At 39.5% G+C, this 15,186-nt stretch overlaps 1 protein-coding gene across 1 annotated transcript in view; it reads left to right on the top strand.

Annotated features, from left to right (window-relative positions):
• Window positions 1–15,186, top strand: part of tenm3 (teneurin transmembrane protein 3) — a 227,439-nt gene that overhangs the window by 25,045 nt on the left and 187,208 nt on the right. The window contains exon 3 of the mRNA XM_084098060.1: window positions 1,653–1,931. Within this exon, the coding sequence (XP_083954186.1) occupies window positions 1,653–1,931 (279 nt within the window). The remainder of the gene's footprint in view (window positions 1–1,652; window positions 1,932–15,186) is intronic.

Here is a 15,186-nt window from a genome sequence, read left to right as displayed (position 1 = left end):
TTCTTTCCTTTTCCCCTTTCTTTAGAGCTGTGGATCTTTTCATAGCTTGACACTATCCAAACGGCTCCCCAGTTGCCAGCAAGGCCCATTTACCTGTCAGCTTGTTTTACCAACACTCTATGGGCTGTTCCTACCCCACAGAACAGGCCAACAAAGCATACCTGAGTTCCCCCCTCACACACACACATGAAAGATGCCACTCTGTGCTTACAATGAGGACCACTTACCATGACGTTCTTATTTTTTCCCCAGTCCCTCCAGTGAGAAAAATACTCACATTTTTTCAGTGCTCATATACTATACTTACAGTGGCCTGTGTGTGTGTGTGTGTGTGTGTGTCCTGGAAAACCCTAGATTATGGGGACAAAATGTCCCCACAAAGATGGTAATATCTGAAATCCTTGTCCTTGTGGGGACATTTTTTTTGTCCCAATGAGTAAAACAGCTTATAATTTTTCACTGAGTGATATTTTTTGAAAATGTAAAAATGCAAAAAGTTTTCTGTGATGGATAGGTTTAAGGGTATGATTAGTGTAAGGGGGCAGAATATACATTTGTACAGTTTAAAAATCAAGGTCCCCATAAAACATTAAAACACAACATGCGTGTGTGTGTGTGTGTGTGTGTGAATGCATGCGGGTGTCTGTGTGTGTGTGTGTGTGTGTGTGCATTAATGGGTTATTTTTGGTGTCTCTTTGATTGATTGTTTCCTCTGCTTAACTAGAGCACTTGGAAAGTGTCTCAGTGTGTTTTAAATGGTTGCTGCATTGTGTGTGCACGTGCAGGTGTGCGTGTGTGTGTGTGTTTTGTTTTTGTATCGGTGCATTTTATTAAAATTATTTATTGTTATTTTTGACAAATATGAATACAATGATAGGGTGCATTTTATTATTATTGTTATTATCCAATCCATTATTATTTTCTTTATTATTATTATTATTATTATTATTATTATTATCCAATCCATTATTATTTCCTTTTTTTATGTTTTATTCATTTTGAAACTTTTTGGTAAAAACAGTATTATTGCGAAATATTATTAAAATTTAAAATAACTGTTTTGTATATTAATATATTTTAAAATAATTTATTTCTGTTATGGCAAAGCTGAGTTTTCAGCAATCATTACTTTTTAGTGGCACATGATCCTCAAGAAATTATTCTAATATGTTGATGTTCTGCTCAAAAAACTACTTATTATCAACATTGAAAACGTTTTTTGCTGCTAAATATTTTTCTCAGAATCAAGGATTCTTTGATGAATAGAAAGTTCAAAAGAAAAGTATTTATTTGTAACATTATAAATGTCTTTATTGTCACTTTTGATAAATTGAATGGATCCTTGCTGAAGAAAAGTATTAATTACTTTTAAAAACAAATCTTTGAAAAGACAGATCTTTTCATTTTACTTTAATTTGTTTTGATTAATTCTGATATACAAGCAAAATAACTGTCATTTTTATATAGCAGTTTAACACATAACTAAAATAAAAAACGGTACCATTCAGCTGCAATTTTTTTAATTATTATTATTATTTTTATGTTCTCTCCAATGCCAATGTGTTTTATTCACATTTGGCACTTGCAGATTGTTCATAGAAGACTATGTGTGTAGATGTATGCTCAGTTTGTTTGTTACGTTTCTCTTACAGGACAGAACTTTAACCTGAGGCAGCTGGGAATATGTGAACCAGCCACACGCCGTGGCCTGGCCTTCTGCGCAGAGATGGGCCTCCCCCACCGCGGCTTCTCTGTTGGTGCAGGCTCAGACGCGGACACTGAGAACGAGGGGGTGATGTCACCGGAACGTGCCATGCGCCTCTGGGGCAGAGGTGTGAAGTCTGGCCGCAACTCCTGCTTGTCCAGCCGCTCCAACTCAGCCCTGACCCTGACTGACACAGAGCACGAGAACAAATCAGACAGTGAGAACGGTGAGTGGAGCCACACTAGGGCCACATTCAGCCTTTTAGTGCAGATTCAACTAGCCCAAAAACTTGTTTTTTCCTTCTACCATGCTGGAAAATCCAGCTAAGGCTGAGTGCTGTGTTTTGGAACATGGTAACTGGTTTTTAGCTGGTCTGAGATCAACTAGTGCAAGCTGGTAGACTATATTGGATCAACAACAAACAAGCTTCCAATGAAGCTTATGGTGCTTCAACTTTTTTTTGGAAAATTGTGAATGTCCAAATTACCAGCTTGAACCTGCTAGAAATTAGCTACAATGTTCCCAAACGTAAGATTTCTACATAGAGAACTCTATAAAAGTTAATATTTATAGATTATACACACTTCTCTTGCACACTATTAGCATTATCACACTCTTTTGATTCTTATCATGACCGGCCACAGAGTCAATAGCAAGCAGAACAAAGTCAATATATCCGCATGCTCTCTTTCTCTTTATGCCCGTACCACTGCTTCCGCGGCCCTAAGAGGACCCTCCAGCGGCCCAATCAAAGGTCTGTCTTTGTGTCGGGCGCTAGGAGACCTTACCTAGCCATCGTTGGAATGCTCCGCTCGCATGAGCGAACACACACAATGGCTGGTTAACAGGCCCCAGTGGTTTGAAGTGCAAATTTGATCATGCTTGAAACCTGGAGAAGTGATGGGAGCGACGATCTCTCTCTCTTTCTCTCTCTCTCTCTCTCTCTCTCTCTCTCTTCTACTTTTTATTTGGTGCAGTCGTTAATTCCCACAAAGCAGCTGTGATGTTTCAAAGAAAACTCAGGTGACAGGCTTCCTCTGGGCCTCCCCGCCACACTTCCGCTGCCACTCTCCCAGAGCGATGCCTCGGCGGGGGGGGGGGGATGTCATCACGCCCTCACATGCTTTTTTGATTATATATTTATTCACACTAAAATCCCTCAGATTTGTTTCTTGTTGTTCTTTTCAGGTCCAATTGAGAATGAAGTGGAGGAGGGGTTTTTTCTCCTCCTTTTTTTCATGAATTGAACTGAGAATTAAAGCTGCTGACAGTGAGGTATAGGACAGACATTTTGAAGGAAGGGGGAAAACTAAGCAAATGAAGAGCTAAATCATTCATTATCTTCCTATGCACACACTCTCCTGTCACTTATTCTCATTTATTAATATTCCTTAGACTAACAGGTGTTGTGTGCAAATAACCTTTAAGAAGACCTTATCTAATCACTTTCATTAACACCTTTTGGCTTAATTAAGGAAAGCAAAACGCTGAGTGTGTAGGATTGTTATATTTGCTTTCATTATGAGATGAATGTGTGGGGCGACTCTCATATCTCTGATGACCAGAGCAATGAACGCACTCCTTCAGCAGGAGCTTATTCTACATATTTTGTATTCACTTTCCTTAATTTAGTTAATATTTGTGAAAGGAGCCCTGTATGTATGTATGTATGTATGTATGTATGTATGTATCTCAGTTGCATATTTGAAATTAAGAGAAGAAGCTTGAATCTAGTTGAGTCCAATATTAGTTTAGTCCAATGTTAGCATTTTGCTAAATTAAACATGTAATACTCTAACCCCGTGGTTCTCAACCAGAGGGTCCCAGCAAACTTCCAAGAGGGTGATTACATTTTAAACAAAGCAACTAAAAGTCAAAATATTTCTTATTTTAATTATTTTATTGGTTTTAAAGAACCAGGAGCTTACCTGAATATGTGAAAAAAACTCATTTTAAAAATGTAATTTGTTAGACATGGAAGTAATGTAAATTATTAAAATCGTACCCACTCCATGGGCATTTTTATAATGAATATACATTTTTCTAGTTAAACCCTGCTCTAAAAAAATAAATAAATTAAAACAGTAAATCATGAACAACTGCAGAAGCATTGGGCCTTTGACAGTGGGAGCCTTGGGATCAAAAAGACTGAGAACCACTGCTCTAACCAATATTTTAAAAGGTTGGTTCACCCAGAAATGAAAATTCTGTCAGTAATTACTCACCCTCATGTTGTTCCAACCCCGTAAGACTTTCGTTCATCTTCGGAACACAAATTAAGATATTTTTGATGACATACATTTGAGAGCTGTCTCACTCCTTCATAGGCTGCTAGGTAATCGACATCTGCCGGCCCAGACATCGTTAAAATAGTCCAAATGACTACAGAGACTACAGACAACCTTAAGTTTATCAAGCGACGAGAATACTTTTTTGGAACAACATGAGGGTGAGGAATTACTAACAGAATTTTCATCCCTTTAAAAAAATACACAGCACACAAAACATATTGGATTATTATTCTTTTTAAATGTAATTACATTTAACTATTCTATCTTTTTTATTATTACATAAAATATCAACTTTATTGTTATTATTATTATATTAATAACTTATCTTGGATTTTTTGTTCACTGACCTATTCTTAATGTATCATAATTAAGTTGACTATCTTTTGTAACAGCGTTATCATGTTCAAAAATGCCTCCTCTGTAAGCAGATCGCTAGGGTTTTTTATTTTTTATTATTATTTTTACACAAGTGTTAACATGTAACATAAGTACATGTGTTTTTTCTTTTTCTAATTGTCTCACTGAATTGTGGCATATGTTGCAGTTGCCGAGGCTTATGTCCTAACAAGAGACAGCTGCGGACAGTGTTAGTGAGTCCATGAGGAGAAAATAAAAAGAATATTTTCTTTCTGTTCTTGGTTTGTTTCACTTCACTCCAGTCCAAGATCTTTGGGATTAACTTCAGCTACTGTTTCCCTCCAATTCGGTGCCTCTTGACATGAATGTTGAAAAAAGCTTTCTCCAGCCGTACCAAAAGATTTCCTGTTTACATGTGCCTGGCGTCACCATGGAAGAAAGTGTGTCCAAATGATTGACACACTGTTTGGCTTTTTTAGGCCTCTTTCCCGACTCCCTTCTCTACCGAATTCAAGATGGAGTCATTTTTAGCTTTCAAGATTTTTCGGCTTGTCGCCTCAGAGCTTGATTGTGTTTGTGAGGATGGGCCGTCGGCCCTCGTGACACTGCCTTTTGACTTCAAACGCAGTGGAGGTTAATTCCATTTGTGGAAAAGCGGGATTTGTCAACCAGAAGCTGAGAGTGGAAGTGAAAGAGGTGTGTGTAGCTCTGTCAGACACGGTTCTAGTGAAAGGATCTCGATTCTGGTCCCACATTTCCAAGTTCACCCTTAAACTCTATTAGAAAGTACACAGAGAGAGAGACGCTCGCACAGAGACTCTCTCGGCTCGGCATAGAGAGCATTCGCTCTGCCTGCTCTCGCTCTTTGGACTTAATATCCTGTAATGGAGAAGGGGTCGGGAGAAACACCTGAGCACAATGTGTTCCACTGCAGCAGAAAAGACGAGAGAGAGAGAGGAAAGGAGAGGGCGAGCGAGAGATGGCCGCTAACAAAGGAGGGATATTTTGTCCTCCATCTCCAGGGGACATTTGAGCCAGGGATGCGCTTCACCGCATGCCCACCCGTGTCTCCCTCTTCCTGGGTCACTGCACACCTGCTCACTCCCCCAGAGGGAGCGAATGAAAGGAGAGAGGAGACACACAAACACACACACTTCAGTCTTCACAGTAAGGCAAAGAGGGAAAAAAAAGTTTTGTTCATTCAAAAGAACAGAATTTATTTGAACTGATTTTTTTTATTTTTTTTTATTGTAAAAGTCTTTACTGTCTCTTTTCAGCAAATTAATGCATCCTTGCTTAATACAAATATTACTTATATTAATATATATATACCGGTATATATATATATAAAAGATATCATACTGCCCCCAATTGTTTGATTGGTTCGCGCGCGTGTGTGTGTGTGTGTGTGTGTGTGTGTGTGTGTGTGTGTGTGTGTGTGTGTGTGTGTGTGTGTGTGTGTGTGTGTGTGTGTGTGTGTGTGTGTGTGTGTGTGTGTGTGTGTGTGTGTGTGTGTGTGCGTGCGTTTGTGTGTGTGCGTATTGCTCAACCCTCTTATATACTGTCTCCAGTAATCAAAAAATTATGGTTAAAAATAACCATATAATTTAAAAACCCTTTTAAAAGAATCAAGTAATATTTTTTCTATTTAAATAATCAATATTTAAAACTACAATACAACTTGTCTTTAGATCCAACAGAAATTGCTGTGCCTCCTCTGTCATTTGCAGCCAACTTGCCATCATATGACACCTGCTCCTCTGTCTGGATCTGTTTTTGATTTTGAGCTTGTTTGAAGCTTCTCTCTCTCACACACACACACACATCTGCGCACTACAGGGGGTCCAGGGGAAGAGGGATAGAGAAGGGGGGAGAGCCCTGACTACGTGAGAAAGAACCAAAGTCCTCAACTGACTATTCGAGGTCTCGTTAGCACCGCTCCCCGACTGAGGTTTTAATGTGCCTCTGTTCTGATTCAGGATGTTTCATTATTGGGGGCTTTAATCAAAAATTGCACGGCAGATATGAGAGAGCTTGCCCCTCTGTGAGCAAGGAAGCAGTTGCGCTGACATTAGTCCGTGTACCCGGGCGTGCGAGAGAAAGTTCCAGAACTAGCATCTAATCTCGCTCCGTTTTTTAAGAGTCTGTGAAGCTACATCAAAGGATTTGACAGGAGAGAAGCAGGAACTTCTCCGTCCTGACACTTTTTTTTTTTACTGGAATGCCTCACTTGAACGCTCACAGAGACCCATTTGGTTTGGGTCAAGAGCTTGCATTCCGTGTGTGTGTGTGTGTGTGTCTGGCTTGTAAATCCACCAAATTTTCTCAGCAGTAGTGACCAGCGGTCAAGCCAGATTTATCGTGTCAGAAGCGTCTCAAGCACTCTTTTCTATTACTTGCATTGCCATAAGCACCGATAGTCTGTGGCGCTTTTTTGCTGAATCATCAGAGGTGATAGAGACCTCTGGGAGTGATTTTCTGCTTGGTGGAATGAAGTGTCCACCACCTCTCCTTATGTTTTATATAAAGAGGGTCACAGGTGTCTGCTTAATGAGATTAAGAAAAATGTGTCAACAATAACGCAAATCCTGTAAATATCTTAACCGGCTTAGTCAGGCGGGCATGATAGTTCAGGGCACAGAAATTCCATTGCCTGGCTGTAGGTGTGAACACACACACACACACACACACACACAGTTAAACATTACAGTATGCAAAAATGTGTACTATTAATAAGCATCACATCCAAACAAGCTCGAACATTTTGCAATTTAAATGGGCAGTCATCTAATTAATTCAGGAAACTCTACAAAAGTGCTTAATTAGCCATGAGAACTATAAAGCCTTATATCTTAGGAGTGTCTTAATGTGTCTAATATATGTAGTTTAGTGCATCCTGCTTCCTCTTTAGCAGGCTAAAGCTTTCCAGACTGGACCGCTTTAATTGGATGCGTGATTAAATGAGTTATAAAGAGATAAATATGTTCAAAAAGTCTGTTGAACAACTACATTTTAACAATAACCAGGTGCTGAGAGAAAAATATTCAGAGCTGGAGAGTGGAAAAAGGCCAAGTGTGTTTTATATTATAAAAGGAGTTACTTATATAAGGGTTATGACATTCATGTTGCGGCAGAGTGTGTGTATGAATTGAAAAGCAATGCTGTTGTTGTTTCTTTCAGTTTAAAGTGCTGGGATTGTGTGGGCGACCCTAGCTGTTGTCCTCTGGTCAAGTTATTATCAGTTACATATCTGATATATTATCAGAGACCTGGCACAAGAAGATGCAGGGTGATGGCGATGGGAACGGGCTTTTGGGAAAGATTGCACCACCAATAACTAAGCCAGACCGCTGATGTGCGTGGCACATAGATAAGCCTCATAGACCTGTGAAACAGCATGGTGTTCATATGTTCATAAAAGCATGGCAATTGTTTACACTCAAACATCCACGTAATTTAATAGTGACAGGTGATTTCGTGAGATAACCACAAAAGAAACATTTATGTGCATGCCACAAATATGCTAATTGGATAAATGTGAAGTAAACAAAGATATGTGATTTGGATAAGTACTCATTATGCCATTTGTTTTGCTAATGGAAAAAGCATACCTTTTTCTTTTTTCTTTTTTTTATTCCTGACGAAAACATGGAATCCGTGCTCATTCTTTCTCTGGAGGTTTTTCTTGCACTCGTTACACCGTTTAAACCCAGAGAAATAACCATTTCAGAGAATTAGAGGTAGTAATCTATGTTCTGCAAAATAATCAAAATCTTTCTTGCCATTTTTTACAGTGCAAAAACTGCATTTAGCACAGAAAGATAATAGTTGAATTATGCAAATAAAGGCATAAATGCATTTTACATAATAAATTATAAATACAGAAATAAGAAAATTTACGTTTTAAATATTAGATAAGAAAATATTTAAATATTAGTTTTATGAATATAGCAAAAATAGGAATTAAATATTAAATATTAATTATTATTTATAATGTATATATAATTTATAAAATATATACTCTGTCATGACAACAGCAGAGTTTAAGTCTGCACTGATACTGCGTTTGCACAGAACTAAAGTCGCCTCTGAGACTAGTTTCAGAGATAAGTTGAAGCATATTTTAGTATTGCTTTTATGTGACATTATATCTTAAATCTGCTATAATACACCTTCTGAAAACAAAGCTTTACATAGTCCACTCGTGTCTTCCAGCATTTCAGTTTTGTTCCCTCATGGCACATTTCCTGCAGTGTTTAGCAAGCCAGCAATATAGACTCAATTTTGGAAAACAAACTTTTGCCTTCTGGCCTGAAACTCACTACAATCTATCCAGTCCTAGAGGAAGCTTTTCCTTAACTGGTCTGAAAGTGACTGGTCCCCCCATGAAAAAAAAACAAAAAAGACATGAAAGAATGCCTACAGTTTGATTTCCTCCCATGCCATGGCTGGATGGCCACGGTTTTGTTGCGTCTCCGGAGGCTAAACCGAGACGCATTGTTTTCCCGTGAGGGTCATGAACTCACCTCGGCAGTGTAACAACAGTGTGTGTGTCTGTTTTGTAAGAAGGATGAGCTATCAGCAGCTCACTCAAACACCCTTATCACTCACATAACAGAGAATGTGTTTACTCAGAAACACTGCACTTCCTAAGGGCCCTGTGGCTGCAATTCCAGTGTGTGTGTGCGTGTTTGCATGTGCGTGTGTGTGTGTAAATGCAGGTAGTTGGAATATTATATGTGACTTGCACGTACAAGAAACATGCTAACATTTACTAGAAAAGGGAAAAAGGTATAAAATGTAGAGTAAAAATGTCATATCATTTTTTTCTAACGTGAGTAGATTTCATTGTCACATTCTATCCCTTTTTTGTGTTTTACTTATTTCCATGACTGATTAAAAGTTATTTACAAATACTTTTGCTCTTTATTTCTCTGTTTTTATCTCACTCACATACTTCTAGTGAATTTGTTTACATGGATCATACACAATCACATGCTGCATTATGTGTAGATACATATATTTAAACCAATTCTGTAATGTGTGCCAAAACATTATGACCACCTGCCTAATATGGTGTTGGTCCTCCGTTGCGCTGCCAAAACAACACCAACTGACCGAGGTATGGACTCAACAAAGATCCCCTGAAGGTGCCCTGTGGTATCTGGCACCAAAACATTAGCAGCAGATCCTTCAAGTCCTGTTGTGAAGTGGATCAAACTTGTTGGTCCCAGCACATCCCACAGATGCTAAGTTGGATTTAGATCTGGGGAATTTTGAGGCCAGGCCAACAACTTGAACTCTTCATTGTGTTCCTCAAAACAGTGTGACTTCCACCAGGGAAAACCCAGACAACTTCCGGCAAATTTAGATTTGCTCTGCAAGTAAGTCTGGCAAAGAGCTCATTCAAGTCCATTTCCCCATGCCGAGAAATCAAGGCACCAATCAGAAACGTTGAGGCGGGCTTTACACATGACGATCGCTCTGATTGGTTTTAGGTCTAGCCTATCGCGCCCAGAGGCATTTGAGCGACGTCCACTCCGACGTCCGTTGGTGAAGCGCACCAACTTTTAAATGCATTATTATATTCAAATTGCAAACACATGAGGACAGTCTCCATGAAAGACCCACTGGCAGATGAACGTATTACTACATTTCTCTCCGAAACGGTAGGAAATTAAATTAGATTTAATAGAGGATTTTAACTGTGACAAGATGATTGACAGGGCAGTTTACATGACGGGATGCACGCGACAGATCCGTCCGATAAAGATGACGAAGTAGTATGTCCCAAAGTTGCCTACTTTTTTGCTACACATTCAAAAGTAAATACATTTTCTTCACAAAAAGAGTACATATGGCGTAGTGTAACTGGCGAATTGGGACGCAGCATATGGCTTTACACATGACGATCTCTGATTGGTTTTAGGAGTTTTAGGTCTATCCAATTGTGCCCAGAGGCATTTGAGCGACGTCCGTTGGTGACGCCCTTTTGGAAATGAGTTATTAAAGGAGCTTTGCCAGACCATAACTCAGTTACAACTGAGAATGGTCTGGTTTTAACCAGGCTACTGTTGTGTACCTGGTCTGCAACAATATTTAGGTAGGTGGTGCGTGTCAAATTCACATCCATGTGAATGCCTGGACCCAGGGTTTCCCAGCAAAACATTGACCAGAGCCAAGGTCCAGTTCTGATGCCTGTGTGGCCATTGTGTGTGCTTTCGGGTCATGACGGGTCATCATAGGCACTCTGTTTGATCTGTCTACGCAGCCCTATACACAGCAGAGTGTGATGTACTGTGCGTTGTAACACATTCCTCCCAGTAAAATTTTGTGTGACTTGTGGGCAATGAAGGCTATCATGTCTGGCCCAAGCCAACAATAACACACACAATCACAAGAGCACTCTTAAATGAGTTAAACAAAGTCTTAAATTAACATAAAGAGTTGTGAGAAAATGGGATGCGCGTCAGTTCCGCGTCATGTGCAGCAGTGGCAGGCCAGCAGCCACTTATTTCACTGAGACATCAGTACCAGTATTAGTATCAGTGACACTGGCCTTCATTCATAAAAAGATGCCATTAAAGTATTTAAAATATACTGTCTTTATGCTGTTTCTACATTCATTTGGAGATTAACTGTGAAATTATTACATTATAAAGTATATAAACAACCTATAAAAACTTAAGTGTTTTTAATCACATTTAATCACAGAAAAAATATGTGATTAATCAAAAATAGTTTTTTTTTATCGATTGACAGCACTAATTATATTATATTTATTATATTATAGTATGTTATTCCTGTGTATATAGCTTTTATACCTATAGAGCATGGAGGCCTGCTCTGAATATAAAATATGTGGCCAGTCAAAAATAGCTATCACATACCCAAGCACTTGTTCTCTCTTTCCTGCTCTCTTGGGTACAAGAGACACATACACATAACTGACCCATTTGTGTTCAGTTTAAACACCGAGCTAATACAATGTAAAACGCACAGTTACCTACAGCTCTTACTGAGAATAGGCCTCTGCAGCAGAGGGTTACTTCAAAGACATTACAGTCAGTGGGCTTCAAAGTCCTACAAAGAAACAGCAGTCGACATCAACTACATACTGCAGTTTCACATCCATCCGGCTCACAATACAACCCTCCATGTAGAATCTGTGATTCAGCATTCAACTGGAGATGTTCTTTCTTTCTTTCTTTCTTTCTTTCTTTCTTTCTTTCTTTCTTTCTTTCTTTTGATTAGGTAACAAGGCTTTGTAATGAAAGATCAAGCAGAATGAAAACACTGCGGAGAAAAGTTCATTATTTGGACTGCAAGTTGATTCTTGAGAACAGATGTAGCACAGGAAGGAAATACGGATAAATGTGGACAGGTTAAAGGTCTTATGTCAGGAAACATCAAATCATCTGTTCAATCAGCATACTGATTGATAGTCCTGATTAAGCGTAGTATATTTTTTTCTGCTTTGTTTCTCTATTGCATAGCTTGCATAGTTTCTACTGCATAGTAAGTCATGTGTTAACCCTGTATTAGAAGCATTTAGAGTGTAAATAGATGAGCGAGTAGCACTTTTAGTTGTTGTCCCTCATTGTGTTTTCAACAGGACTTGCGTATGTGCAAGCTAATCTCCATACACTGTATACATAGCAGCGAGTGCTCTTATCTCAGTAAGCCTGGCGTGAACAAGAAGCAGCTGTGTTTTGTTAGCACAAGAGTGTAGGCCACTCAGACTGGCATACGACCCTTCTCGCCCCCCTCGTTTACACCCCACAAACTGGACAGATGACAAGCAGACCTTGCTAGAAGCTCTAAGCCAGCCCTGGACACTGATAAAAGCTACAATTGTTTCTTTTCTGTCCAGTCGTATAACTCTCTGGTCATTCCATCAGAGCGGACCAAATCTAGCTTTGGACCCCAAACAAGCCCCCATGCCTCGGGACCGGAAACCCATCTTGCTGCCACCGGCCCGGCTTTCTGGCTCACAGTAAAAAAAAAAAAAAAAAGGTCATTTCCCTTTCCCCGACACCTGGAGGTTAAAAAAAATTGCAGCTCGTAAACAGAGTTTGAAACGAGCGCCATTATGGCAGGGATGTCATGAAGCAGCGCTGGCGGCGTAATGGCATTAACCGTGCTTTGTTACACTAGCACACCGTCATTAAAGAGCACTCTCTCCACAGTGGCACTTTCCAGAGCCAGGCTTTGACTGACAGAGTGACAGTTTCACGAGCCGTGAGTGAGAGCTGCGCACAATAGGCCATGTTAAACCAGACTGTGTAATCGAACATTAACAAGGCACTTTTATTCCACCCTACCCTGACGTTTGACATCAGCCTGCACGCTGGACTCTGTTCGGATGTTGAGACGTTTTTTTTCAGATAAATATTCAAATATTAGAATTTGGATATGGTAGCTTTTCATCACAACTCTGAGTATTTGAACAGAGTGTGTATCTTGAGAGGTTTTGGCCTTGTGAATTGAGTGAGCAGAGGAGTAAATTTCCCTCTGCGCTCCCAAATCACCCTCTCAATTCCAACATCAGGTTTCCAGCCTGAGAACTTCACTAAAAAATGGTGCTGTGCCCTTTCGGTGTTTGCAGAAGGGGTTGATGATGTCAGCACTGGAGGGGATGTCTAAAAGTGATAAGGAGAGATGGAGTAAGATGGCGAGATGGAGAAAGAGAAAAAGCTTCTAGCCATCTGTGCAAAGTATGAGTTTCCTCGCAGTAGTCCAGCAGATAAGCGCAATGGAAAAGGCCAGAAGGTTTCATTTACAATGTGTTTTTGCGCACTTGCATTCTTATGCATGCTGATTAGGGTTAATACTGAAGTGGCTCCATGTCAGATTTTGGTCAGCGTGAAAAAATGCAGATATGCAAATGCTCTGGACTCTAACAAAATTACAGACACAGACAGGAACCGAGTAATCTGATCCTTAAATTCTGTGTTTCTCTATGTAAGTTTCTGTGCTATGCCTCATATATAAAGTATTTCATGGCATAAATGAGATCCCACATGCCTAAACTTGAAAGCTGTTTAAACTCTTGTGTGCTGGTTGATTTTGCCTTAGCAACGTAAGCAGAAGCCAGTCATGGAGAACCAGTACATAACAATGAATCAATAGCTTACAAATCGCTTGGGGGTGTGTGGTGCCATAATGTCACAATCAGCAAAAGCTAACAATGCACCTCTAAAGCCCAGATGATATGTGCTGCTCTGTTCGAGTCCTAAGAGAGGGCAAATGAAAAACAGAACAGAGCGATAGACAGAACCACCCATCACTGTGGCACATTGGTTTAAAAGTTCAGCACCATGCTAAACTCATGTTACAATCTAGCTGTGGTTGTCATTCTCTGGAGACACTTTTTGGAGACAGATTTTTCCCCCCCTTCGTTTCAGTCGTATTTCAGTCTCTATGGGACGAATTCATTAAACACACTGTGCGCTGTGCAGTATTTCAGTGCAAAAACCTGCACTAACCACTTTTAATCCACTTAATCAGATAATAAATGTGGAAGAATAGCATTTTGCTGTATTTAAATTTTTTTTTAGTTTTTTTTTTTTAAATAGTTTTTTTGGTTTAATTTAGTTTTGTTTCATGTTTTGTTTTGTTTGCTGTCTTTTTCTGTACAGAGAAGACTAGGTGTCACTTTGCTGTCAAATCCAAAGAGGAATGCTCAGTAAAAGTGCAATTTTTTTAAGTGTCTGTCCTTGCGTTTAGGTAATGATGAGAGCACTCCAGTAGTCTGGAAACTTTTACTGGCATGAGTTTCCCTCCTTCTCTCTCTGTTAGCCATTAGCCAGGAGTCCAGCAAACCTTCTACACCTTATTTAATTACCACGCTTACCAAGACATAATTTAATTACAAAATGTGGTGTAATTGCTGATGAAAGCCTGTCTAAATGTGTGTCTCTTTTCTCTCCCCACTGCCCACTGTTAAGATCAATTGAGTTTTATAGGTCACCTGGGACATTAATTTTTTGGATGGCCGGCAATCATCCTTTTTAATGATACTCAGAAAAGGCCCTCTCAATTAGCCTGTCTGTCCGAACAAAGAAATCATTCATAGCTTCTAGGAGAAGGGGGAGGGCGAAAAAGGGAGAAGCTAGGAAATTGCAGGAAGTATGTGAGAAAAAGGGGAAAGAGTCCAAGGAAGATTAATCAGGCTACACATTACGAAATGAGCCACTGACATTGTGTTATGCATAGGGATGAAGGAAAATCATATTGTATGTGTCCAGAAATGAGAAAATAGTGCACTTGATATTGCACGGATCGCTTAATTTAACCATTTATAACTAAAGTAATGTAAATGTCTCAATGTCCGTTTGTTTGCTAGTCCCACAAATATTTAGATTAAGCTGATAAATAGCAAACTGACGACCTTCGATGACAGCTGCCTTCACATATTAAATTCATAGAAAAGCAAGGGTGTCTTGTTTGTTTTTGTTAATTTTTTTAAATTAATTCTTCTACTCAAATCATACCAGTTCTTATAATTCTTCCAGGAAAGAAAGCTTCCTGTTTCCTCCTGCTGAAGTAAGGGATTACGTTTTGAGAGTCATTTTAGGATGAGAGAAAGAATTTGCCGCTTTGTTGTTTTTAGTAATCTCCTAAGGTCAAGAAACCTTTATGTATTAGTCTCTCTAATGACTGTTATATTTTGGGATGTTTTTTGCTTGTCGTTTTTAGCTAATTCATCCATTAGGCCTATGCCCGCATCCACCGGCCAAGCTAGAGGTCAGCGAGAAACACTTTACCAGCAGTGTGTCGCGAATAACCTGAGGGAATTCTGCCTTAACACATCCCAGAGCTGCTTGTCTA

This window comes from Abramis brama, assembly GCF_963993115.1.
Source record: "Abramis brama genome assembly, chromosome: 2".
Lineage (NCBI taxonomy): Eukaryota > Metazoa > Chordata > Actinopteri > Cypriniformes > Leuciscidae > Abramis > Abramis brama.
The sequence above is the reverse complement of the archived record's forward strand: the minus strand, read 5'-3'. Positions and strand labels throughout refer to the sequence as shown.